Raw genomic sequence first — 26,199 nt, 5'->3', positions numbered from 1 at the left:
ATAAAATCTATAGCTGAAGCTTGCATTAAGAATAGCCTTCAGAATAGCTCACCCAGCTTTTAAATATTGAAAATAGTAGGTAACATTTATTGTTTCAGTTTTCAGTGCTTTATTTTAAATTCCTTTTATTCCCAATACAACCCTGTGAGATAGTTATCCCATTTTACAGAAAAACTGTGTGTATGCTTGTTTGTATGCTTATGTTATTACACTGTCCAGAGAAAGGTGAGATTCTCTCTCCCAAGCCGGGTCCCTTGAGCTCTTTCTAGCGACAACCTCATTCACCTGTGCTCTCTGGGACACACCTGCCTCCAGGCTATCTGACTGGGAAATGGAAGTGCCTGCCACCACCAGTCCTGTGAACTACTCACACTGTCAGGCACTGATGGAGTTTGGTTCATAATCCTAGACTCCTTCCCGCATGATGCATCTTCTCACGGCTGTCCCACATTCCTCTCTGTACTTTGCTACCAATTTTCCCCATCCCATGTCATCTGATTCCACCTCCATTGAGAACTCACCTTGAGGTTTCTTCAAAGGTCTCCTCCACAACCACAAACATATGGAGTTGGTAATAGATGCTTGGGAAAAAGGTTGTCTTCTAACTTCCCATCTTAAACAATCTAATCTTCAACCCGGCCCCAGTCAGGAGCCCTGCTACACAGTCAATCAGCTTCAGTATTTCCATTTATAAACACTGGAATTTTGAGAGCAGAGATTAACTCGGATTCGTTGAGGTTCGCACTATTGCAAAGTAGTAAATTATATGAAATTGCGTTATTAAATAGAAAGCTGTCTTTCATGATGAAGAGAGGTTATCTGTGTACTAGATTCTATGCCAATGCATACCAGTTTTAAATATGCCTAATCTTACAAACAATAACAACAACAGCAAAAGAAGTAAAATCTCACTTGTTAAGGATCTGTGATATTTTCCATTGCATAAAAGTCTATTTAGAACAGTATTTCTTTCAAGATATTTCACAGTCCTTAGTGGCCAGAGTAAAAAGTCCCTGCTTAACTTCAGGGTCGAGTTTATCATTGATATGTCTAAAGTTGATTTCTCTTAGTTACTCCTTTCAATGGCTTGATGACGGAGAGAGTTCCATAGCTATATAGATACAGATACCAATTAAATTGCTCAGCATCAAATAAAAGTTCAAAATGGAGCAAGAATTAATCTTGGAAAAGCTGTTTTATATACCCATACGTTGTAGAAACATAAATCTCAACAAAGTTGTAGTCTTAATTATTCTACATATGGATGCCAATAAGTAACAGGTATTGTAATTATAAATTATTAGTTATTCTTGGATATCTTCATTCTTGGTTCTTTAACTAACTGATCCTGGTTAGAATATAATAAAGGAGCAATGATATTCAGTTACACCTTGAACAGAGCACAGGAAAACTCTGCTCTTGCTGGATAGGAAAACTGAAAGTGAAAGTTCTTCAGTTCCTAGGGACAATCCAAACAGTATTTCAACGTGACTGATACAGGAAGTTGACAAGGAGGTTTTAAATTTCATGATAGTCTTTTTTACACACAATGTTAATTTAAGTAAACGAACCAATAGGCATCAGAAAAAATGTGGGATGATTGAATAGTTTGAAATTAGGACCTTTTAGAAGGCTTTAGAATGCATTAACTAGAGACAGAGAAATAACTAAAAGCTGGTAAAAAGCATCCCAATGAAAATCAATGTTAAAAATAACACCTTTGTGGGGTGCCTGGGTAGTTCAGGGGCGGAATTCTAACCTGCCCTGTGGGAGACGCGTGCTCAATTCCCAGCCCATGCACTTCCCAAACAAACAAACAAACAAGCAAACAAACAAAAATTCAAAAAATGGTGCTGCAATAAGGGGATACTCACATGGAAAAAGACGAAATGTGACCCCCGCCATACAGCATACAAAAAACAAACACCATTGAAATGTGCTGCTTATTTATAAAAAATTAGTAGTGTCTGAAGGGAAGGCTAAAATAAGTGATAACGTTCCCTAAGAGAGCTGAATGAAAGCACTGGATGTTTTTACTTACGCAGCGGCCATTTAAAGCATCTTCACTTTCAATTTTCTAAGGGAATGCTGTTGCACGCTTATTCTTTTATGATACAGCCTTTGGCGGCAAGCAAATCAGTGATCTATTTTACTTCTGGGGCAATTCAGGGTGTTGAATTAGATCTTCACATTTGGTTTTCATTAGACTCACCTTGTATTATTTGAGACCACTCGAAACAGTTCTGCTAATATTAGCCAATTTGCATGCATAGCTACATTCGATTGAGATCAGGGGCTGCTCTTTGAAAGTTGGAAAATACAGATTAGTGATGGCAGTTGTTTCCTGTGGCTACATTCTAGACATCTGAAGGGGAAAAAAAAATCCAGTGACCAATAAGACTGGAATTGGCTTCATTTGATTAACAAATCACGTGGTAGTCAATCTTTATTGTAGTATTCAAGAGTTATCTACACATATAGGGCTTGGGATAAAATAATTTAATGTGCAGAAAAACTTTGTTAGAAATGCATGTGTTTGACCACTAAGCTTATTTTGATTAGTAGGCATCTATTTCTTATCAATATCCTAAATATTCCCAATGAAAAAAGCATAGACATCTTCTGTAAAATGCTTTGGAAAACAATTCTTGAAGTTTTCTGCATCCTCCTCTCTCCCCATTAATTTGAACTGGGGATGATTTTTGCTAAGCAAAAAATAAGATAAAAATCCATCCCTCTATCTATCTAGCTATCTATCTATATATATTACCACAAATGTGCTAATTTTCACCTATAAAAATATTATTAATTTAGGTGGCTCTGATAATGCAACATATCTGTGGAGTGAAAATGACGAACAGACGCTATCCCCAAGCAGCCTGGCTGCACAGTAAGTCTCTCTCTTTTTGTTTACCTGTACCTGTGTTTCTAAACTGGTAGGTAATGTGACTGAATAAACAATCAAAACAAGTCATAAACACAATTCTCTTATCAAGGTGTAAGCTCACAGAAAAGAAAAATCAACTGTTGACTAGTTTAAGAGAAGGACATGGGTGAACTGTACTAAAATCGAAAAGTTTGGGGTATTATTTGATGATATTTTTGGATAACACTACATGAAGATCTTTTTTGGGGGAATAAGATTTCATATCCAGATATAATGTGTCACATTTGGATTCATTACCTTATGTCCGTGTGGAAAATGTAGCTGAAGATCCAATGGAGAGAGACTCTTTTAAAGTCTCTCTATAAAGCATAAGCCTCCAATTTCTCACATTACTATCTTTTTTTTTTAAATCATGTTATTTCTCATGTCCAATCTAATAATGCAGGTATTTTTGCTTTCAGTAGCGTCCAGGTTGGCAAAATTATTTACAGGTAATATAATTTTGGTTCCTTATCAGGTCATGTTTATGTGATATCCCAGAACTAGGCAGTGGAGATAGCAAAAACCAGGGCTTCTAAAGACCATAAATGTAAGCAGAACCCTGATTAGCTGCAGTTGTTATGGTAAGAAACTCAAGCCATTACCTTTAGTAGCTGTAGAGCTGACCAAGGTAAATTCCTTGAGTTCAAGGCAAATTTAGAGACTATGTGGCCTGTTGCGGAAGAGTTACTTTAAGTTATACTAGTGAAATTCTTTTAGTCCCGATGGATACATTTTTGTGTTCATGGGACTTTGTACCAAAAAGTACAAATGGTAGGACGTATTTTTAAGTCAGTCCTTTCTCCTTCTAAAATTCTAATCCAACATAGCTATTCTATAAAAACTATGTATATAATATATATTATTATTATTTGATGAGAAGTCCTCTTACTCTGGGTAAATCCTTACATAAGCGACTACCTCCAGTTTGTGCTCCCACCTCCCTTGTCCTCGAAAACGGCTGAACCAGGTGCTTCTTTCTGGCACCTGGGAGTCATCCTTTCCTGAATCAACCAGTTGCTGCTTCCTGGCTTCTCAGAGCAACAGCGCCCCCCTTGGGCAACTTCTCTCTAGCCAGACAGCCATGTTCCAATGATCTGCTCTTTTATACACATTTTCTCTATGTCATCCAAAGAAGAAGAAGAAGAAGAGGAAGAGAAAGAAGAAAACCTTTATATGAGACAACCAGGTGCTTATTGCTAAAGTCAGGTAGCTTTATCAGTGCCTTGAGGCATCCATAGCCTTGACAACGCTAGAGCTTCAGACCTGCAAATTCTGCTGCAAATATAGTTAATTCTGATAGCTAGCTGACCGTTTATTAGAAAGAATTCAATACTTTAAAGATGGCTCTCATTAAGACTGATGAACTAAGGGCTTTCTTATATTTGGACTCCCTTCCCATCCCTAGTTTAAAATAGTCATGCTAGCATTAGAGAGAAAAAATTGTCTTGATTTTTCTAAAGAGAGCTGCTCAAAAATACTTTTCCCTGCTGGCCCTTCTAGTTCTTCTTTTGTTGTTGTTCTAAGGCTATTACTTTTTATTGGTTTGTACACACATACCTTTTCTTGTATGCACTCTTGGGAAACAGGTAGGATTGTGCATAAAGAACACATAAGTTAATTACCTGAAGGAATATTTGGGTGTGTATACCCAAACAGTGGCACATAATGATGGAATCTATTTTTGGAGTATATTAAATACATTCTAAAAATGCCTGGCAATCAAATGTTCTTTATGAAAGTAAGAAAACAGATTAGAGACATCTCAAGGGTACTCCTTGTCCAATAATCCTCTATTTTAGTTTGATCATTCACCATGGGAATGTCAAGCCAGTATTTTGCTGCAGAGCACTGCATCAGTAGGAAAATGTCTCTATGCTATAAGAACTAAGATAGGGAGGAAAACAAGCACAAAAGAAGGAAGGGCAATGTTGCGAAGAGTGAGGAAGAGGCTGCCTCACTGAGGCAGGGGTAGGGCTGTGTGTGTCATTCCAGAAATGACTCATATGCCGTGTCTCAAAAAAAAAAAAAAAAGGCCATCATGTCTGTGGCTTCCTATATCTCTTTTACTTACGGATTTGCTCTTTCAATATCTATTAACTCAAACCTATGATGTACAAAATACAAATGATACTATGTGAGGGGAATAGGGCAGAATGGGCAGGGAAGGACACAAGAATAAGTGGGTCATTCTTTCAAGTGCTAACAGTAGAAATAAGTTGATCTTGATACCTAACCTTATTATTATAGCCAAATAAAATAAATGGATCATTGTCCAAAAAGGAAACCAGATGCAGTGGATCGACATTTATTCCTATAACTCCATTTGTTCCTCTGATGTTTTGGAGCCCCAAATCTTGTCTTCTGATTTATCTTAAGACTACCTCATACTGTTTCCCATTCTCCTCCACATTCTTACTGCAATTGTAGATTTCAAACACTTGCTCAGTAGATTTTTTGCTTGGGTTTTGTCTTGAGACAGTACTGTGGGCACACTGAAATGACAATAGATCATTGTTAGATTACAGATTGGACTTGATTCAGTCAGATCATGGGTAGTGCCTTAGTCCATGAAACTTGATTCTCGATGAGATATGGTTAACCTACACAATGGGGTTAGTTTTGTCATCTATCACAGTCCTGTTGGGTTTTTAATAGTTATAATGTGATTTAGAAATTTCCTTGATAAATGGTTTCTTTTATATAGGCCAGCAAATTCAGTCTAAGAATACACTCTCCTGCCCTCCATTTTGAATTGATATATGGTATTGATTGCCTACCAAGTGGCTTTGACAAATAATGAGGCTGTCTAAAAGCTCAAAGGTCTAAGGTAACCAAATGTAGTATCATACAAGGATCTCTGGCCAAGGAAACAGGAAACACCTAAAATTAAAAAGAGCAAAATACTCACTGTTCTTTTTTTAAAATATGAAATATATTTAAATGAGGGTCAGCCATCTGACCAATTAGCTGTGCTCTGACTGCCAACTTTGACTTTTATTGCTGCTGATTTTTTCACTTTTTAGTTAAAGCTCCTCAAGGATCCAAGGTTCTTAGCCCACATCTAAGCAACCTAGAGCTTCTCTGATGCCAATGCAAACATTTTTTGTGTGTTTACTTAGAATATACCAGAATAAGATTCTCCCACCAGTATTTTAATCAAATCCATGTTAAACATCCGACAAGACCAGTTAATTTGTGTTTTGTGTAGTTTGTTTAAAAGCAGATGGCCACCAAATTAGCCATTGATAATTAGCCTATTCTTATTGTACAAAGTAGACATTAAGGAAGGAGATACCAAATACACAGAGGACACAACCCCGCAATTGATGTGAGGGTGCATACTTAACACAGGCTTACATATATGTGCCTCAAAAATCTTAGGCATGGCCTTACAAATTTGAAAGAAATCAGAAAAGGTTAACATGAGAACATAAAGTGGTTGTTTAGAGACAAAAGGAATTTATATTGGTCAGTTGGTTTCCACCATTTATTTGTGATCACAATGACACAGAATTAAATGTAACTATGGAATGTTAAAAGTGGAAAGAATCTGGCAGAACGTCCATCCTCCTTACCTCTCATTTGACAAGAGAACGAACTGAAGCTCAGAGTCAGGAGGCCAGAATCAGGGAAACAAACAAAAAAAAAGCATTGAAATATAGGATGCATGGCCCGTGCTTATACTAAAAAATGACTTGTTGACCATCTGAAATTCAAATTTAACTGGGAGTCTTGTATTTTATCTGGCAAATCTAGCCCAGAAATATTTATTTTCCTATAAATGCATTTGCCTAAAAATGATCTTGAGGTCACTTAGGAGGGGATATAAAAAATAATTAAATATAAAGACAATGCACATGGAGAAGGTTAGGTGTGCACAGAAGCCAGAGCAGTGATGCCACGCTGCAGTGTGAGGATGTGACGGTGTTTCAAAGCCGAGTCCACTAGTGCTAAATAATCAGGGGACTAAATAGGTCACAACAGAATGTCTTTGCTTTATTTTTATAGTGACTTAATGTATATGTTATTTTGTCATTCTACAGGCTGCTAATACTGGAAAATTTTGAAGACGCCCTCTTAAGTATAACAGCGGATAGTCCTTATACTCCTTACTTGACATGTATAAGAAACATCACTGCCAATGTGGCCAGGGGATCCCAAGGTAATGTATTTCTTTATGGTCATTACATTGCTTATGATTTATAATTCTGCTCTGAAGTAGTAAGTCTCCCAGATTTTGCTTAAAAAGAGAAAATAGAAAAGTCTTGGTTTCCATATGCATCAGGTGCCGTTTGATGATCTGATATATGAAAGGAATAGTTAATCAGTGTTATATTGTTCCTTCTCTTGCTGCTCCTAATATTATCACTGCCACCCAAACAAACATACCAAATATTTAGTTATTAGGGGCCCACAGAGCCAGAAATAGTCAGAAATAGAAACATGTTCAGTTGACAAAGAGCCAAAAATATGTAGCACCATTGCTAGAAATATTTGAATCTCTAAGCAGAATATACTTGAATATTTAAAAACAATGAACTCTATCATCTCTATGGCTCAAGAAAAGATTAAATTTTCACTAGTTTTATATTTAGATCCAGCTAGGCTACTATTTTAGAAAAAACTTAGTAATAAACCAGGATAAAGGGGTCTTTAAAATGTGTTTCCTAAATGAACTTGTGATTCACATAAATAACTTTTCCCCCTCTCTTATACAGAAAATCTAAGACTCCTGCAGTCCACAATTCGATTTAAAAAATCTTTTCTTCAAAATGATTCCTTTGAGGATTACCTCCCTCCAGTTCCTGCAATCCTAAAATCAAAAGTAAGTCACAAAAGAAAAAATAAAAGTCAACACTTCCTGGAATGCTTTGGCAAGAAACGCTAAGTTTTTAAGTTTAAGTTTTAAAGCTGCATCTTTGTAAATAGTAGTCCTATTTCCCCCTGTGATGCGCACCGGGAATCAAACCCAGGTCTCCGGCATCACAGGCGAGAACTCTGCCTGCTGAGTCACCATGGCCTGCCCAATAGTGGTCCTATTTTCATTCTACTTAACACTAGGGAAAGACTGAAAAAGTGTTCTGGTACTACATTCTGGCATTTTGCTTTTAATCTGTGGAGGTCTCTGCATGAAATGATACATAAAAGCAGAATTAGAGTATGCACGTACATAAAGGAACGGCTAATAATCTAGTTAACTTACTAAGTTTTGAAAATTTGAAAAAGAGACTTCAGAATTTGACCACTAATTTGAGATTTTCTCAGTTGTTAAATCTATAAATAAAAGTGGATTTTGAAAGCTGATGTTTTAAACTTCACAATATACAAAAATCTCAGAATTTCACTCATCCTCTTTTTATTATTGCTGTCAGAAGCAGACACTAGATGTCATATTAAAGTGTATAATACTGAAGGAAGGGGGGAAAAGCAGCCCTCCGAAATTTAAAATTCTGAATTGGTTCCTGTTTATGTATCTATCTATTATTCCTTGTTTAACTCATGTATATATCATGAAATTTACTTCACCTCTTAAATAAGTGTATTAAATTTTGAAAGCAGCTTCCATAGTAAGCACAGCAGTTTAATTGGATTTATGTAGCCAAAGACAAAGTAAAATTAGAACTGGTTTATTCAGGGCCAGCAAGATGTCTTGCTGTATAGTAAACATGTTATAATTAAGCAGGCATGCAAACATTATGTCCATGTATATTACAAATAAATATGCTCAGTTAGATTACCTCCATGTAAGCTCTAGTCTTCTGCATGAATCAAAATTTCTAATGTCCTTAATTTAGCACTATGTTAATTTGTTTTTGCAAACGAGAAGGAAATTATGCATTCATCAGGAAAATTCTTGCTCATCCTTCAAGGACAAGTCACTCCTTCTGTGATATCAGGGTATCCCTTTTCTGTCTGTTTCCTAGCCCAGCTAATGATTATAATCTGTGCATCTATAACAGTTTTCAATTTATTTATTCTATCCATCATCTGTGCTCTCATAACACTAAATTCAAAGTGCTTATGATCAATCTAGTGGAGGAGCTGGAAGAGCAGATCAACATGTTTAATGCAGTGAGATGAGTGCTGTGGGCTGTGGATGGGAGGGTCCTGTGTATGGCGGTGTGATATGTAACTCAGATTGCAGAGGATGGAAGTGCAGAGAAGAAACGTTGTGAAAGAGATCATGCTTAATCTGCATCTCGAAGGCTGTGTGGGATTAGACTGGAGTTGTGCATTCCTGGCATAGAGACCTGCACTTTGAAGACGTTAGAGGCATGACAGGTATAGGTTACCTAGAGTCATGTATCCAACTGGAACAGAGAGTATCTGAGAGTCAGGAAAGGCCCAGATATCCAAAACCTCTGTTTTGTTTTGTTTTAACATTTTTTTATTATGAAATATATATACCAAAAAAGGATAAATTTCAAAGTACATTTTAACAAGTAGTTTTAGAACAAATTTCAAAGCATGTATGGGTTATAGTTCCATATTTCAGGTGTTTCCTTAAGACACTGCGGACAAAAGAAAAATATCAAAATACTGATTTAGTAGTTATCTATCTTCGCTGACACAACACCACTTTCTCCTTTGATCTTTCTCCCACTGTTTAGGAATATTTGGGCAATGGCCATTCTAGCTTCTTCACGTTGAAAAGGGGTGTTGCCCATATGGGTTGGGGTGTGCAACTATGCTTTTGGAGAGACTGGTAACTGGGTTTCAGGGCTTATCTAGCCTAGGAGCCATGTGGAGGTTTAGGTTTCTGAAAAATAAATTTAGTGAGCCAAAGCCTCTTTATGCTTAGTCAAGGAGTTTGAATTTGATCCTGAAAGTTGTGAATTTGAAGACGGTTAAACCTGCGTCTTAGGGAGATATCTTTCCGGAAGTAAGGAGGATAGACCGGAAGGAAGCCAAGTGAGCTATTTTTTTTCAGTAATCTAAATAAGAAGTAATGAGGGCCTGAGCTGTGTCAGTGGCAGAAAGTAGAAGGCAGGTAGCTTCAAGAGTGATTTGGAAGGTTGAATTGAGACAACAGGGCACCCAGTGAAGGAGAGTCTCTAATAATAGTGAGATTTCTGGTTTTGGAACTTACTACTGGATATATAATTTGTTGTATACTGTGTTCTATTTCCCTCACTAGAGTGCAATCTCTGGAGAAATTATGTCTTCTTCATTGATATCCCTAAATATTAGAACGTAGAGAGGAGCTCACAGCTTGATTCACGAGCATATGAACCAATGAAGGTGTTAAAGGACAGCACTGACATTGCAGTTGTGTTACCTAGGCACATAACTCATTATTGCAGTCAATTTACAAAGTGAGTTACCCGAAAGCACTCAAGAGACAACAGAGAAATGGAAACGATAAGTTCTCAATCATTTACACCAACAGAATGGAAACAGACTAAGATAATTTAAAACAGCATCCACATTTTGGATATACTATTCACCTTGAGGGTTATATTGTAAAGCCACAGTAATGGAAAAAAAAAAACTACAGCCCTTTATCCCTTGGGAGAGAAAATCCATGACCCTTTGTTACAACATGGTCACCATTGGCAGTAGAAAGGACCCATCAGTCCTAGACCACAAGCTCAGTAAGGAACATGGCTCAGGTCTGCCCTTTACAGTTGAATCCTAGCACTTGGCCCTGAGCTTAAAACCTGGAAAACACTCAGAAAATAATTCCAAAAGGATAAAGACAAATTTCTAGAGTTTTACAACTAGATATCATTCTACTTCTCTGCTTTGCCCACCCTGGTCACTGGTATCCTGATGGCAACAGTTAGGTAGGACCCACCCATTCTAAACCTTTATTAAGGGCATTCCTAAAACAGCTTAGGCCCTCCCAAATGCCAAATATGTGACATTCATTGGAGGATTCCCCCCTTGTTTACCCGCCTGCTGTCTTAGCCTGAACACTCTGCTCTTCTTGATCCTTTGTGTATTATCCTCTCTTCATTGCCCTTTTTATCTCCTTCCATCCAGTCCCTTTAGTGGAAAAAATAACTTCCCGATTGGGAAACTATGCATAAAATGATTTTGTCTGAGCAGAAATATAGATATCACGATGCTGTTAATGTAACACCTTTAAATTTTTAAATAGCCTTCTCTCCTCTTCCCTTAACCTAGTAAGAGCCCAGGGGTGCTGCTTTTTTAGCATTTTATGCCCACAGTGTTGTAAACTCTTTACCATCAGGTCACTTATAATTCTGATTCAGATGCATTTGGGGAACCATTAGGCAGTGGCGAATTCAGTCACAGCTCGAAGTAGTTATGAGTCCTTGTTCAGCTTAAGGCCTGAACCCTGATAGACTAGAGGCATGACAAAGGACAGAAAGACTCTACTGAGGTATTGTCAACTCTGCAATTTGTATTGCAGTTGACACAAACTTTTTTGAGCAAGAATCATAATTTGTGCTGATTATTAGTGAGCCACGAAGCTCCAAAAAAATTAATGCATGTATTGCTCTTAGAAGAAAATAATAAATGATAATCACTGAATGGCCACAGTGCTGCTCCTGGTGGATGTGCCCCAAAGAGCATTCTACTTTATTAACCCTGAATGAAATTATTATTTCAGAGAACCAACCACTTCAGCAGGGAGGCTGGATTACCAACTTCTCTTTTTATGACTTTTTTCCTGTCAAACTTAGATTAAACTATATGGACATTTACTGGTTTCCCATACATGTACACCAAACTAGCCATTAAAAAATTAGTTTCCATTGGGTGAAAGTCATTCACATTTACTATACCCTCAAAAGCTCAATTACAGCAACTACATTGGGCCACTAGTATTTATCTTTTTTATTAAGAAAATACCAAACAGGGTGGACCACAGTGGCTCAGGAGGCAGAGCTCTTGCCTGCCATGCCGGAGACCTGGGTTCAATTACTGGTACCTGCCCATGTGAAAAGAAAAGGAAATACCAAACAATAAGTCACTGGAGGATGTTGCATGGAGATTTGGCTCTATTCATTAGAAGTTTGATCATGTCTAGTATTTGGAAAATCAAAGAAAGGAATAGGGTGACAAACATAGTTAGAACTGGTAAAACAATTGGGTCTATTGCAGGACGGAAAATTTCTCATAGCAATAAGACTAGTAAATATAATTTTAATAGATACGAAGCCATTTTAGTGAGTTCAAAGCTGAAAGTCAATTACAATATAAAATATGGTATAAAATAGTCCAAAGATACATGTTTTCTAAGATGATCAATGTTTAATTGCTACTGCCTATGTGTAGTTACTACAAACCTCTCATTAGAGACACATCATTCTGCTGACTCATTTACTATCTGGAAAGAAATATTCCTAAACGTTTGTCTGTACCATAAAATATTTCATTTCTGTCAAAATACAACTGCTGATTGGAAATTGAGCTGCAATGAATGACATATATATTTCTTTCTTTAGCTGTTGCTCCAGGTTATTTGACTTCTTAAAAGGAATAGCTCAAGGGTAGCTTCCAAGCACAACTGAACTGGCTTTCCCAGAGGCATACTTTTTTCCCCCCCAGGATGTATGACTTGGGGATATGTCCTGAGAACACAGTACAGTGAATCACAGAGAGGAATAGAATTGACAGGATAGGAAATTAGCTTTCTTCTTTTCCTCTTGGGTGTGGCATTTTAAGTCCTAAGTATTTCCACAGAACAAAAGCACCTAGTTTCTCGCTTTAGATATATACAGGGCAGCTGATAATGTCAATAACAGCAGAAGCTTATGAAAACCCAGATATTTTAAATGCTGCCTTACTAGAATATTAGAATAGATTCCCGCACTGCAGTTTAAGAAGGGCCTTTTGAAGCCCCCATCCAAATCTGCTCTGCTATCTGCCCTTACACATGAATAAAATATAAATTAAAATATAAAATCAATTGAAGAATTTATGATTTAAACTGGATCAAGCCAGATTACTTTAACCTGTAAATCTACAAGCTATGAGTATGGTTGGAGAAGACAAGTTTAATGGGTCCAAAGTTTCTTGGAAATTCTTAAGAGAGCAATGAACTCAGTGAGCGGAGTAGCAGTGAACTACATAGCGCTTTGTAATAAAACTATGCCAAATACCAACTAACTGATCGCAAATTGTCATTTTAAAAACAAATCTATTTTGATTGCCTGTTAGGAACTACTAAATATTTAGGATAATGTAACTAATCTATTTCCCACTCTTTCCCTCTCCTGGAAAGCTGTCTCAACTTCGAAACTTGACCGAACTTCTTTGTGAACCTGAGACTTTCAACTCTATAGAAAAAATGTGCCAGCTTTCTGAAATGAGCTTTGGGAACCTGTGTGAAGAGAGCGCGTTTCATGTGCAATTTCTTGAAGCTGCAGAACTCAGCACTGACATAGCAACTGGCTTATTGTACCATGATAATATCATCTCTAAAAAACTAAAGGATTTGCTTACTGGGGATCCCAGCAAAATTAATTTAAATATGGATCGGTACGTTTTCCCATTGTCTTCTTCCTTGGTGGAATTCCTTCTCAAAAAGTGGGAATGACTCGCTGAATTTCTTTTTTCCTCTTCTCTTTCATTCCAGGTTTCTAGAAGAGGCATTGCAAATGAATTACTTGGAAAATATCACACGGCTAATACCAACCATAGAAGTCATGCTGCATGTCAACAGCAGTGCTGAAGCTTCTGAAAAAACCGGTGGGTTTTCCCATCCATATTTTAAATGCTGTCTTATTAGAATGCAGGTGATTCTTCATGCTGCAGTTTCAGAAAGCATTTTTTGAAGTTCCCAACCAAACCTGCTTTGCTATCTGCTCTGACACATAAGAAACCAGAAGCTTTCAAATATTTTACTTGTCTAAAGTAAACATACAAAGAGCTAGCACAGAACAAAAGAGGGAAATTTGAAATCTCAGCCAAAAATATCTTCAAACATTGGACTAGTTTGTCTATTCACCTTTTGTTTCTCTGATGTATTAAAGTGCATTTGATAGGTGGCTGAAGAGCTAGGATGAAAATTTATTTGCTCTCAGGAGAATAATCTGGTTTATAAAATTTTAAAAAGACATACTGCTATCTATAGAAATCTCAGTTCGGAACCTTCTATTAATATTCTAGACATCATGTATCATGCAATACGTTTCTTCTTTGCATAATACTTCAATACTGAAAAGAAAAGCATTCAGAGTTTTGGTCAATAGGCAGTTACAAAATTGGAAGGGCACTAAGTCTAAAAATAAAAGAAGGTACATTTTCATCAGGAGGCTTAATATAAAAAATCGAAAGGCATTTGCAGAATGAAGATTGTAATAAAAGAAAAATATTGCTTGTTATGCATTAAATGACCCAGATATGAAATAATTATAATCACAGTTCTAAAAGAGTATGTGGAGTTAAACACATTCCATTTAAAAGTGAGATAACAATTGCGAAAACCCTTTATGAACTGTGGCGTGTCATGCAAAGTTAAAGAAAAATGATCTGTGGCGTTATGTTGTGGATTTGGCAAACCTTGTCCTAAATTGACAGTATTATATGTTCCAGGTTAAAAAGCAATTTTGAATTTGTGTGATGTTTTAAATCAATGGAGAGAGATTTATTTAGTGCATTATGTGATCAAAGTCTGGGAAAGAACCATATTTTCCTTGAATCACCCATGAGTTGTAGACATCTAAGAATTTATAATCCAGAGCAATCTGTTGCCTTGAGTTAATGGTATCATAATAGGAACAAGCTTAAATCAGATAGAAATATCTCCTAAAAAGACAATGTTTGCCAAAACTAGAAGGCATCTCTTTCTGACACAAGGCGTGTATGTTGAATATATGTTTTAGTCAAGTAGGTTTTTCTATGTTAGTATGACTAAAAAGAATTATATTGCAATCAACATGTGGGTTGGTTTGTTGTTGTTGCTTTTTTTTCCCCTTTAGGTCAGTTAATAGAAATGTTTAAGAATGTTGAAGAGCTGAAAGAAGAACTGAGGCGAACAACAGGAATGTCCAACATGAGTGTGGACAAATTGTTGGCCATTCCCATCCCTGATAAGAGAGCGGAGGTGAGGTGCAATGGATCTGTACTCAATCCACTCTTTAAAGCTTTCTGTAGCATTTGGTATTTGGTGAGCACTCATCAGTAAAATACCAAGTTGCATGCAAATCTGGGGACTGTTCCACACAAATGATAAAACTAGAGGCCTGATTCCTAGGTACAGATAGAGAAGAAATTGTGACACAACTGTGATACAAAAATATTGTCCCTGTGTGTTCCTTTCCTTTTGGTTTCCCCTTTTGCTTGCCTCCCTTGTTATCTCCTTTCTTTACCTCCAGATGGCTGTCTTAAAAAATGGATGCTTCCAATAGTTGTTTATACTTACTCCGACAATCAGAGTTTGAGCTAAATTGCACATACTATTATGATTATATCAAAATATTATGATGATAGCAAAGTCAAATGTTAGCAACCCCATTGGGAAAAAAAGTAGAGAGACCATTTACAGCTTGTTAAAACCAAGATAGGGTGCAGGGGTGGTTCAGTGATAGAACGCTCGCCTTCCATGCGGGACACCTAGTTTGATTGCAGGACCATGTACCCCCCCAAAAAAAATAAACAAACAAAGAACACTAAAATAAAAATGAATACTGTTTATTTTTTTTAAAGTCCCAAGTTATGCAGACAAGGCATTATGTATAAAATAGATGTGGTCAAGGGTACTCTGAGTAAAATTTATGGTTGAAGCAAACATTTTGGGGTGTGAAAATGAATAATGTCATTTCCTCATAGGCTGATAATAGAGTTTTCTACTTGAGATGTCTTATGTTTTAGCCCTTTCCCAAGTCCATTGTCTGGAAGTGTCATAGAAATTTTCCGAAAGAGCTGCTGGGCTTAAAGCCTCATCCATTCAAAACTTACATATGACAGAGTGTGTCATTTCTACGCATACCCCAATTATTCTTCAATATTGGATAACGTTTTTAAAAAGTTTTCAGGGCTGCCTTTGGAAAAATTTAGATTAATCCATGTCATTTGAATTGGTTCTCCCATACAAAAATTAAAATCACTTCGCCTCCACTTTTCTGCCTCTTGTTCTAACAAACAATGTTTATCTTTTCCCTTTGATTTCTTCTTTTGTTCACTTGATCTTAAAATCTTATTTCACCAATCATGCTTTTGGCTTCTGAACAGCAGGTTTACTTTGGTAAATAAACGCATGGAGATGGAGAGGGTAAGTTCTTATTACTTTCAAAAGGAAAGAAGGAAAACGTTCTATAATCCTTAAATTCATAAATTCAACTCAGTGGCAACAAAGACAGTATGTGGCTTCCAATATTCACGCATCACTTTCTAGATAAACTAATATTGCTGTCCAGGATAGATGATTCACGTTATTGTGTGAATATTTTACGGACCTTTTTTTTGTTTGTTTTTCATCTCTGGACCCAGACTTTATTGTGCAGGATTATAATTTAGGATGACTATAAAAATGAAATGCAATTTGAATTAACCAAGAGTAAAATGAACCAAGGTAGCCTGAGTCTTACAGTAATAGGCTCCCCAAACTTTACTCCAAACCAATTATCTTTCTTGGCACCCCCTTTCACTCAGTTGTTCAAGCAAGAAATCTGGGCATCATCCTAGACTCATCCCACTCTCTTTTTCTCATCTTATCTCCTTAAGCTTTCCAGTGAAGTGTGACCTCTATAGTGCTTCATTGATAGTCATCAGTGTTTTCAATGAAAAGTTATTTGATTCTTAAGGATAATTTATCATATTTTTAATGAAGTCTAAGAGTATAAACAAAAGCCACTCGAAATGATTCACAGCGAACATATTTTTCTTTCCCCAACCTGCAGATTATTTCTCGTGTGTTCTGGCTGCATTCATGTGATGCTAATATCACCAATCTCAAACTGGAAGATGCAATGAAGGAATTCTGCAACCTGACTCTTCCCGAGAGGTCCCGCCAGTCCTATCTCATCGGACTCACTCTCCTGCACTATTTAGACATTTACAACTTCACATACAAGGCAAGTTGCTGGTGATGGGATTTTGGTGGATGGTGGTGGTGCATGGTCCAGGAATCGAACCTGGAGCTCTGCATGGAAAGCAATGATGGGTTCTTTTCACATTCATAGCTTAGTATACAAATCTTTGATTACAAATGTATGCTCTATGATGACATGAGGAATGAAATCCACTTATACAGATTTTGGAATCATAGAAATATTTTAGAGCTAAATGGGACTTTAGAGATTGTATATTGCAATTTCCTCATTTTAGAGATGAAGAAACTAATATTATTGCCTTATTAACTCTCAAGACCAGGAATTAAATTTAATATATACTAAGGTGTAAAATACAGATATCATGAATACTTTTATAGTGAATATGTATTTATTTGGTGGGATAAAAATAAAAATTAGAACAAAATTTTCTTTTGTTTTCTAAGTGAAAGATATGGGTTTTTAAAGTGTTCTTAAAAGGAAAATTCTTGTTTCCTTCATCAATTTAGATAGAGGCTAAAATTGCTTCTCTGGTAGAACAAAACAAACAGCCACTATTAGGACTTAGGAAAATCAGAAATGACTCCATCTTGCAATAAGTAGGTGCTTTGCAAGTACTTATTTAATGAATAACCGAAGAAAATATAAACATAGAAAAATTTAATGCCTGTGTACATCGAAATCATGCTTGGATAAACATACTTATGCTATTGAAACCACAGAAAAAAATTTTTTTCCCTTTAAAGTAGGAAAAAACAAAAGCCACAAAGCCAACTTGGGTTGTGGAGACATTATAACAATGGGGTTGAAAATGGTTTAGGACTAGTTATAAATGATGTGTTCTGAACTATCATCATCTCACACTCATATTTCTGTAATGGCCTCCTAACTGGTTTCTCTGCCTTGACCTGTCATTAACACTCCAGATCTAAAAGTCTGAGAGTCACATTATGTCACTCCTCTGCTCAAAACCTTCCAATGGCTCCCCATTTTAGTCAAACAAACTCAAACCCTATGAAACTCTCATGATCTGCACAAGGCCTCCCCATCTCTAAAATCTTATTTCCTACTTAGCTGCTCAGTGGCTCCACTCCCAGAGCCACCCCTCACATGATGGGCATGCCTATTTGCTTTTGCTAAAGCTTGGCCTTCTCAGTGAGGCCTATTTAAAATGCCATCTACCCCGCCTGAAACAGTCTCAAACCCCTTTTCCTTGCTCTATTTGTTTTCAGTTGCACTTCCAGCATACCATATATTATATTCTATTTTCATTTCTTTTAATTATTTCCTACCTACCCCCACTAGTATGTAAGTTTCATTAAGGCTTCTTTGTTCACTGAAATATGTCTAGAACAGTGCCTGGCCCACAGCACAACTCAACAAATAGCCCTTAATTCAACAAATGGTTATTTTCATAAACTACAACCCGAAATGCATAAGAAGTGAAATTATTGATTTTGTTCATTGAAAATTTCAACTCCTATTTTAAAACATTTGCAGAATTCATGCAAAGTATTTTTTGTTGCTTCTAATGAATATGTGCATCTAACAAACAGAAGACCTTTCTTAATTTATTTATGTATTGCAAATAAAAATAATGAAAAATTTCGCACAATTTGCTGATTTATTTCACATCAATCTAGGAACTCTTAGGATTTGGAAGAACTAGAATGAAGATGGAAATGTTGATTCTAAGTTAGAAATATCTGATTTAATTAGTGGCTGACCTATTGAAACAGCAAGGTCTCAGTGAATCATTGCTAAGCGGTGAGAGAGGTGTGAAGACAAGGCTAACTCCCCAATAAATCTGTGTTCATAATGATGGTCTTTGTCTGCCTCAGACAGACCAAGAAATTTCTCTTCTCAGGGCCCTCATATATCTTTTCCTCCTGGCCCAGAACCTTCTTCTTTTTCTACCCATGGTTTGTTCTTTCTCATCTTTTAGAAGTCTGCCTTGGACAGACCTCCTTTGATCTTTTAGCTAAATTCTCCCAACCCTCTCCTGTTTCTCAAACTTTCATTTGCTGACCTGTCTGATGGTTTTTTCCCCTACTAAACCAAAGGTCCCCGACTGCAGGGATGATGCAAACTTAGGCACCACTGTTTACCCATCACCTACCCAGTGCTGGGAATACTAGCGCTGTCAGCCCCCAGCCCAAGGAAACCTCAAATCCATTTAATGTCTCTACAGATTTACTTTTTCTGGACATTTCATATAAATTGAATCACATATATGTACATTTTTGTGTCTGGTATCTTTTACTTAGCATAGTGTTTTGAGGTTCATACTGGTAGCATGACTCAGGTTTTCATTTCCTTTTAATTTCCAAAAGGTATCCCATTGTATGGATGGATCGCATTTTGTTTATCAATTCCCCTGGATTATTTCCACTTTTGGGTTATGGTGGATAATGCTGTTCTGAACATTCTCACACAAATCTTTGAATGGACATATGTTTTCATTTATCTTGGGTAGATACCCAGGAATGGAATTTCTAGGTTACATGGTAAATTTATGTTTAACTATTTAATAAAGTACCAAAATGTTTTCCCAAGTGGCTGCATCTTTTTTACATTGCACCAATAATGTATGAGGGCTCCAGTTTCTCTACATGTTTTTATTCTGTTTCTGTTAGGTGTTTTTCCCCAGGGAAGATCAAAACCCAGTAGAAAAGATAATAGAACTCTTCATAAGGCTAAAAGAGGCTCTCAATCACATGGCTTCTGGCACAGGTCCGCTGCTAGACAAAATGAAATCCATGAAACAAATGCACCTGCCCAGAAGCATTCCATTAACACAGGTAACAAAGTTGCTCAGTTATGTTCTCATTGTAAAATTCCTTTGTCAAATTCACTTTCCTCTAAGATTAGTTATAATACATTCAGCTACGAATTTAGTAATTTGAAAAAAAAATCACCTGCAGGACAAATCTTCAACTTTAGCAACATTTTTTTTTTACCACTTAAATTGGTAAAGTTTGGCAATCTACATTTCAAAAGAATTATGGAAACTGTAAGGATACTCTAAGCATTATCATTGTTTTTTTACATTGTTTTTAATAGTATTTATAGCTCATGTAATATCAACAAACCATGGATTTTTGTCTCACAGGCAATGTACCGAAATAACCGAATAAATACAGCCCAAGGATCATTTAGTACCATCTCCCAGGCATTGTGCTCCCAAGGAATTACCACAGAATATTTAACTGCCATGCTACCCTCTTCCCAGAAACCAAAAGGCAACCACACCAAGGACTTTTTGACTTACAAATTAAGTAAAGAGCAAATTGCTTCAAAATATGGAATTCCCACATATGCCAGTGAGTATTCTTCAAAATAAGCATGGTAATATAACCTCCTAACATCATCATTTATTATATCTTAGCCTTCCATAATAAATGAAATGCTAATTTTACCTAAGAATAAAAAAAGAAAACACTTAGACAACACTCACCATATGTCATGCATATTATGTATGTTAATTCATTTATTCCTCACAACTCTATGAAGAAAGTACTATCACCCCACTTTACAGAAGGGAAAATCAGGCACAAAGGGGCAAAATAACCTGGTGACAGTTACCCAGATTGGAAGCATCAGAGCTGTGATTTGGACCCAAGCAGTCTGCTGCAAAATCTATCCCCTAATCGTATGTGTGCATCGTAATTAGGCCGACCTTGCCAGGAGATAATATAAAACCAAGCCTTAAATCTCTGGTCAATATTTTTTTCTTAACTCTCTAGAATTACAATTTATATGTGTATACAACAGAGCTTCATGAATGCAGTGAACTATAAACTTTTAGTGGCACATCAAAGCTATTTACTTGATCTATAAACTTGGAGATGGAAGTATGATCACCTGAGCTCTTTCCAAATAATATATGGATACTCATATAGCAGATGGATTCACTCATTTATTCATCTTTTTATTTGTTCTACAAACCTTTATTGAACAGCTCTTATGCATCAGATACTATACCAGTAGCAGGATTTTCATGTTTTGTTTTGCTTTTTAATTAAATACTGGTGAGATGGATCTGTTGGAAACAATTCTGAAATGTGGTTTGCCTGTTGGCAACCTGCCACCACTTAGTCTTGCCTGGTTATTGGGTTGAACTTTCACACCTAAAAAGATTTGTTACTATGCTTTCTCATTTTAACACTAGATGCCTCACATTTATTCACAACACAGTTAAATGCTAAGGCATGTATTTTAGTGTGCGATCATATTAATCTGTGTCAATTTACCATGAGGAAATAGAACTGAAATGCATATACTAAATGGTTTTATTTCATATATTTCCTTCCAGCGCCATTTTGCTTCTCACTTTATAAGGACATCATTAACATGCCTGCTGGAACTGTGATTTGGGCTTTCTTGAAACCTCTGTTGTTGGGAAGGATTTTGTATGCGCCTTTTACCCCAGTCACAAAGGCCATAATGGAAAAGGTTTGACCGTTCTCACTTAAAGTTTCCATTTTAAATACCAAGATGCTTTTTAAAGTGGTAAACTTCCAATTTGCTCTAGCTGACTCTGCTTTTCTACCTGCTACCTTGCCTATTATTAATAGCCTTGGCTTTCTGAAACTCTTAGCAATTCTCAACTTGTACCCTGTGTGTTCATAAGCAGTGTAAATTGGGCGGTTGCCCTTTGAAGAAAAATGGAGCACGCTGACACTTGACAATGAGATTAGTTAAAGCAAGACCTCAGATTTTTCAAGTTTATCTCAAAAAGCAAAAAATTTTCCTGCAGTTTGTGTCTAACTTTCAAAATATTTAAAAATAATTGTACTAGAAAAATACCATCGGGACGATTATATACTAGTCTGAACAAAAACAACCCCTAAGTATAGATTCTTAACTTCATTTTTTTGGGTTGAACATTTTAACATCTTGTGTTTATATTGACGATATATGCGGGAAAAGACAATTATTAATAATAACACTTCTTGTCCTCCACTTATCTTTTAAGCATGATAGCATTTCCCTCTTACTCTGAACATTATTTTTAATTATTTGAATTATATACCTAATGCTTTTAAAATGAGACTGAAAGTGAAAAAAAAATCCCTGTTAACTTTTTACCACAACTTGGTTACTAAACTATAATGCATATAACATTATTTTTAGATCTATATAAAAAGGGACATGAGGTCATCACTGATATCTTGAATCTTCTTTGTTTCTATTGTTTGTTTTTTAACACTTAGTTGCTTTAAAGACTACATACTTTTACATCCTTCTGCATACATGAAGTCATATCTGTGCTTATTTTTTAGATGCAGTCTTTTTTTCTTTCCTTTGCACTTTGCTCCCTCTTCCCCTTTACCTGTCCTTTAGATCCCACACTTCCTTCCTGCAAACACGTTATCTCGACATTCAAGGATGTGTCTTTCTATAATTTCCCTGTATTCCACTAATGTTTCATAGGTTATTATACAGTATACACATTCATAGGCAGAGTTTGGTTATTGTTTGCATTACAAAAGTGAAATTGCATTATAATACTTTTCTACATATTTGTTTTTTTTCATGCAGCAAAGCCTTTTGGAAATCTTTCCCACTCAACCAGTATAGCTTAATTCTTTTTAAAGGCTGCATAATTTTTCATAGAATGAAATTTACTCAATCCTTTGTTGTTGGACATTCATTTTGTTTCCAGATGTTGCTTCTGTTTTGCTAATAAACACAATTTGGCAAAAAAAAAAAATGGTCGTATGCATATGGTATTACATGGTGGTATCTTTATATCAATGACATGCATGTTTGGGTTTAAGGGATTGAGGGATATTGCATTTTCTTTTATTGTAATAACATTTCTCAGATTGCTTCCCAAAAAAAGGCTGTAGTATATCCATTTCTACAAGCAATGTTTGAGAATATCTTTCTCCTTTTATTCTTGAACTAGAAAGTTTCACCAGTAGCAAAGTGTATCATTGGCAAAAATGAGCAATTTATGAAAACCCGGAAAACATGCCTTCATTTTGGCTGTAAAAATTCCCTGTGGCCATGAAACAAACCCTGAATTCTCCAGATTTTATAAATGCTCTTGATCCCATAAAAGTTGCCATTTAAAACTTTGGGCAATTTGGGAAATTTCTGACCATACTTTTTACTAATTCCATGTTTTAGAACTGTTTTTTAAAGTTCTGTTACAAAACAACCTTAAAGTGCTTTTTAAAAATATGTGAAAAATACTAACAGATTAATTCCGTCTTGTTCCCTATTCTTTAAGTCTAATGTAACTCTGAGGCAGCTGGCAGAATTAAGAGAAAAATCTCAAGAGTGGATGGATAAATCACCACTTTTCATGAATTCTTTCCAACTGCTAAACCAGACGATTCCAATGCTTCAGGTATGAGATGATTCTGTCACTCACCTTAGTATGAATTACAATTCTTTGATATTTTAATAGGTAAAGAGTAATTTAGAATCCATATTCAACAGATTAAAATTACCTTTTCTCCAGAGACTGGGGTCTGAGCTAGGATAACAGATCTGCTGCTTTCATTCACAATCACCCTTACCTCTTATACTGCACGTCCTCTCTCTGTAATTCAGAGACAAGATTTTTACAAGGTGATTTTGAGACAAAACTAGCAATTCAGATCTATTGTCCAAAAGTAAAATGCTATAAAAACTGCCTTAAAATATACTTTTAACTTATTTCTCCACTTTAAATTATGCTCTGCTATTTTAGCGGAACCAGAATTCTTTAAATAAGTAATATTCTGGAGAAAACTAAGTTTGGTTGAAACATATAATATGTATTATCAGATCCCAAATTTATTCTTACATATTGTGCACAGGATATCCTCATTTAAGTAGTTATCTGAGGGTATTAAGTTTAAGACCATTTAAGGAAGCAAAAGCTATCATTACTGGAAAAAAAATGTCCTAATGAATTGACCCTTTCAAAATGTAATTGCTACTCAAACAGCCCTCATGTTCATCCTGGTTTAGGTCAAATTCTATGCAGGCATCACAATGCTTAAACATGGTTTTTGTTTCAAAGTGAACAAAAAAATGGAATTGCCAAAATTGTGTGTATCATATGTTTAAAAGACATGATAAAATAGCTATGAGAAAAAGGGTCGTTGCATTGAATATAATTTCCAGATATCAATGATTGTGGTCATACCTGGCCACTTTAGCATATTGATCAATTCATGTCTATAGATCAGCAAAAGCCCAATCTTACAATTCATTACCAGCCACCATTTTTTCTTTCTTCCTCAAAGATTTCTAAGTGAGTCTTTGCAAGATTGCTCATCACTGGAGCCCAGGGGTAGTTAACTCATTTCACTGTGGGTGTTATTAGAGAGACCCCGATTAAATATGTTTTCTTCTTGTATTAAAACTAATTCCTTGTTATTATTTGTTAGAACACTCTAAGGAACCCTTTTGTGCAAGTTTTTGTAAAATTCTCCGTGGGACTTGATGCTGTTGAACTATTGAAACAGATAGATGAGCTTGGTGAGTCCAGATTCATAGAACCTTCTATTCACCTGTCATGCCAAAATGTGAAAAACCTTATCCCATACTAGAACGTCTTTCCCTTTCCTTCTGCATTTTGTTTCTAGCTAGTTATTCTAAGGAAAGTAAACCCTGGATATATCCATCCAGCTTCTTGCTTGTTAGTGATACAATTACAAGTAGGAATGATTATTTCAATATTCAGATGGTGAATGTCTGCAGTGTTTTTTAATAATTACAATGAAATATAGCTAGTCATTGCAGTTTTGCCTTCCGTCATAGATAGGTTCTTAAATACCCATGTGGTAGGGGTGCTTTTTTTTCTTTCTTTCTTTTTCTTTTTTGGTGACGTGATGAAAAGCAAGTCCTTAAGGAAAGGGAAGATGACATGGTTTATTTCTGGCAAATTTAACATTTATCTCCACTGACCCCAGTGCCATTGTAACAAATCCAGCATATAGCTGCAAGAGGTTACAGAGTTAGCAAAAGCAAGTTAAAAGAAAATAAACTTTAATCAGTATTCAAGGTTGGGTCCTCCTCTCATGGTAGTTTAAAAGGAACAGACTGAAGAGGATCAAAGGAAGCTGGAATGAACTTATGCATTCCCTCTGCCACATCCCCACCTTCAACCTAAGGGATGCAAGGCATCTAATTCAGTCTGTGTCTGATTCACTGTTGCTATGCAACCACAAGTGTGAGGAAGGAATTGAGAGTGTCAGAATTTGGCAGTAGCAGAACAAATGCCCCTCCCACTCCCAGGCACTCCTGGAATATGACTTAGGTTTTATATCAGTGGGCAGAAATCATGCTTAAATTTGTGTTTCACATACTTTAATGTATTTATGGTAGTCAAGAAATTAAAGGACGGTGTTACTGGATTTATTCTCTAAAAGTACCACTTGGGTAAGGAATCATTTAATCAAAATATCAGGGATATACTACCTAGTTACCATATAAATTTTGTTATTCCTAGATTGGCTTAGAATTCAAAGCAAGGTTTAAGTGAACAGAGTAGGGAAACTGATGCTTGTGTAACTGACTACGTAACTTAGAATCTAACAGAAGTTATAGTTCACATTTGGGGGCCATTGATCCTCACAGCTTTTTGTAATTCTGTCAGCGAGCATATCTAAAGAATCCTTTGGCACTGTGTTGAGTTCCCCTGGCTGCTGGAGGCCACTGCTCAACTGCAGTTTTACCCTCCACCCCCACCCCCAACATCTCCAGCAAGAAAAACATTTACTGCAAATTCTGATGCTAAATGTATTTAAGTTGGTCTCTGTGGGAAATTTCATCTCATTTTGGACAATGGAAGGCACATATTGGGTTCTGTGAGGACAGATTTATAATATTGCCAGCCTTCTTAGTATTCAGGATGATGGAGTCATAGTGAGAATTTAATTGGCCAAATAATTTATTAACTTGCAGTTTCATATTTATCCTTTGTCCCTGTTAACTGCTTCATAAGGAGTCATGAAATTAAAGAGCAATCTAACCCTCCTTCTTCCAGAGTAATTACCTAAAATAAAATCTTGATCATTTTGACTAGATTAATACAGATATCAATAGAGGTAACTCACATAAGGTTTTAAATCAAAGATATTAAAAAGTCATAACTATGTGGACAAGATTCTTACAGTCCCTTAAAAATTATTTCCATAGCACAGCTTATCAAATGGTAGTTGGTTTCATCCACTCTACGTAGACTTCCCTTTGTTTAAATTCTTGCATTCACATTCATGCACAAAACAAGATTTCTGTTTAGTCTATTCTAAACTTTCATATCTAGTTTATAGTTCTCTTCCTCACTACATGTAGATA

The 26,199-nt window shown here is 36.1% G+C and overlaps 1 protein-coding gene and 1 long non-coding RNA gene across 3 annotated transcripts in view; one reads left to right on the top strand and one right to left on the bottom strand.

The window, feature by feature from the left end:
• The window catches only part of ABCA12 (ATP binding cassette subfamily A member 12), a 157,599-nt gene that overhangs the window by 75,595 nt on the left and 55,805 nt on the right, over positions 1 to 26,199 (top strand). For both annotated transcript variants that reach the window (XM_077155038.1, XM_077155039.1), the window contains 12 exons: positions 2,815 to 2,890; positions 6,973 to 7,091; positions 7,648 to 7,754; positions 13,128 to 13,384; positions 13,482 to 13,594; positions 14,827 to 14,951; positions 16,747 to 16,920; positions 19,533 to 19,697; positions 20,009 to 20,219; positions 21,212 to 21,351; positions 23,138 to 23,257; positions 24,288 to 24,378. In XM_077155038.1, the coding sequence (XP_077011153.1) occupies positions 2,815 to 2,890; positions 6,973 to 7,091; positions 7,648 to 7,754; positions 13,128 to 13,384; positions 13,482 to 13,594; positions 14,827 to 14,951; positions 16,747 to 16,920; positions 19,533 to 19,697; positions 20,009 to 20,219; positions 21,212 to 21,351; positions 23,138 to 23,257; positions 24,288 to 24,378 (1,698 nt within the window). The remainder of the gene's footprint in view (positions 1 to 2,814; positions 2,891 to 6,972; positions 7,092 to 7,647; positions 7,755 to 13,127; positions 13,385 to 13,481; positions 13,595 to 14,826; positions 14,952 to 16,746; positions 16,921 to 19,532; positions 19,698 to 20,008; positions 20,220 to 21,211; positions 21,352 to 23,137; positions 23,258 to 24,287; positions 24,379 to 26,199) is intronic.
• Positions 560 to 3,985, bottom strand: LOC143678061 (uncharacterized). The gene is made up of 3 exons (XR_013173036.1): positions 3,867 to 3,985; positions 2,213 to 2,365; positions 560 to 697 (listed from the first exon to the last, which is right to left on the bottom strand). It is a non-coding gene; the product is annotated as an uncharacterized LOC143678061 (long non-coding RNA).

Source organism: Tamandua tetradactyla, chromosome 3 (genome assembly GCF_023851605.1).
Source record: "Tamandua tetradactyla isolate mTamTet1 chromosome 3, mTamTet1.pri, whole genome shotgun sequence".
Taxonomy (NCBI): Eukaryota; Metazoa; Chordata; class Mammalia; order Pilosa; family Myrmecophagidae; genus Tamandua; species Tamandua tetradactyla.
Note: the sequence above shows the minus strand (reverse complement) of the source record. Positions and strands in the feature narration are given on the sequence as shown.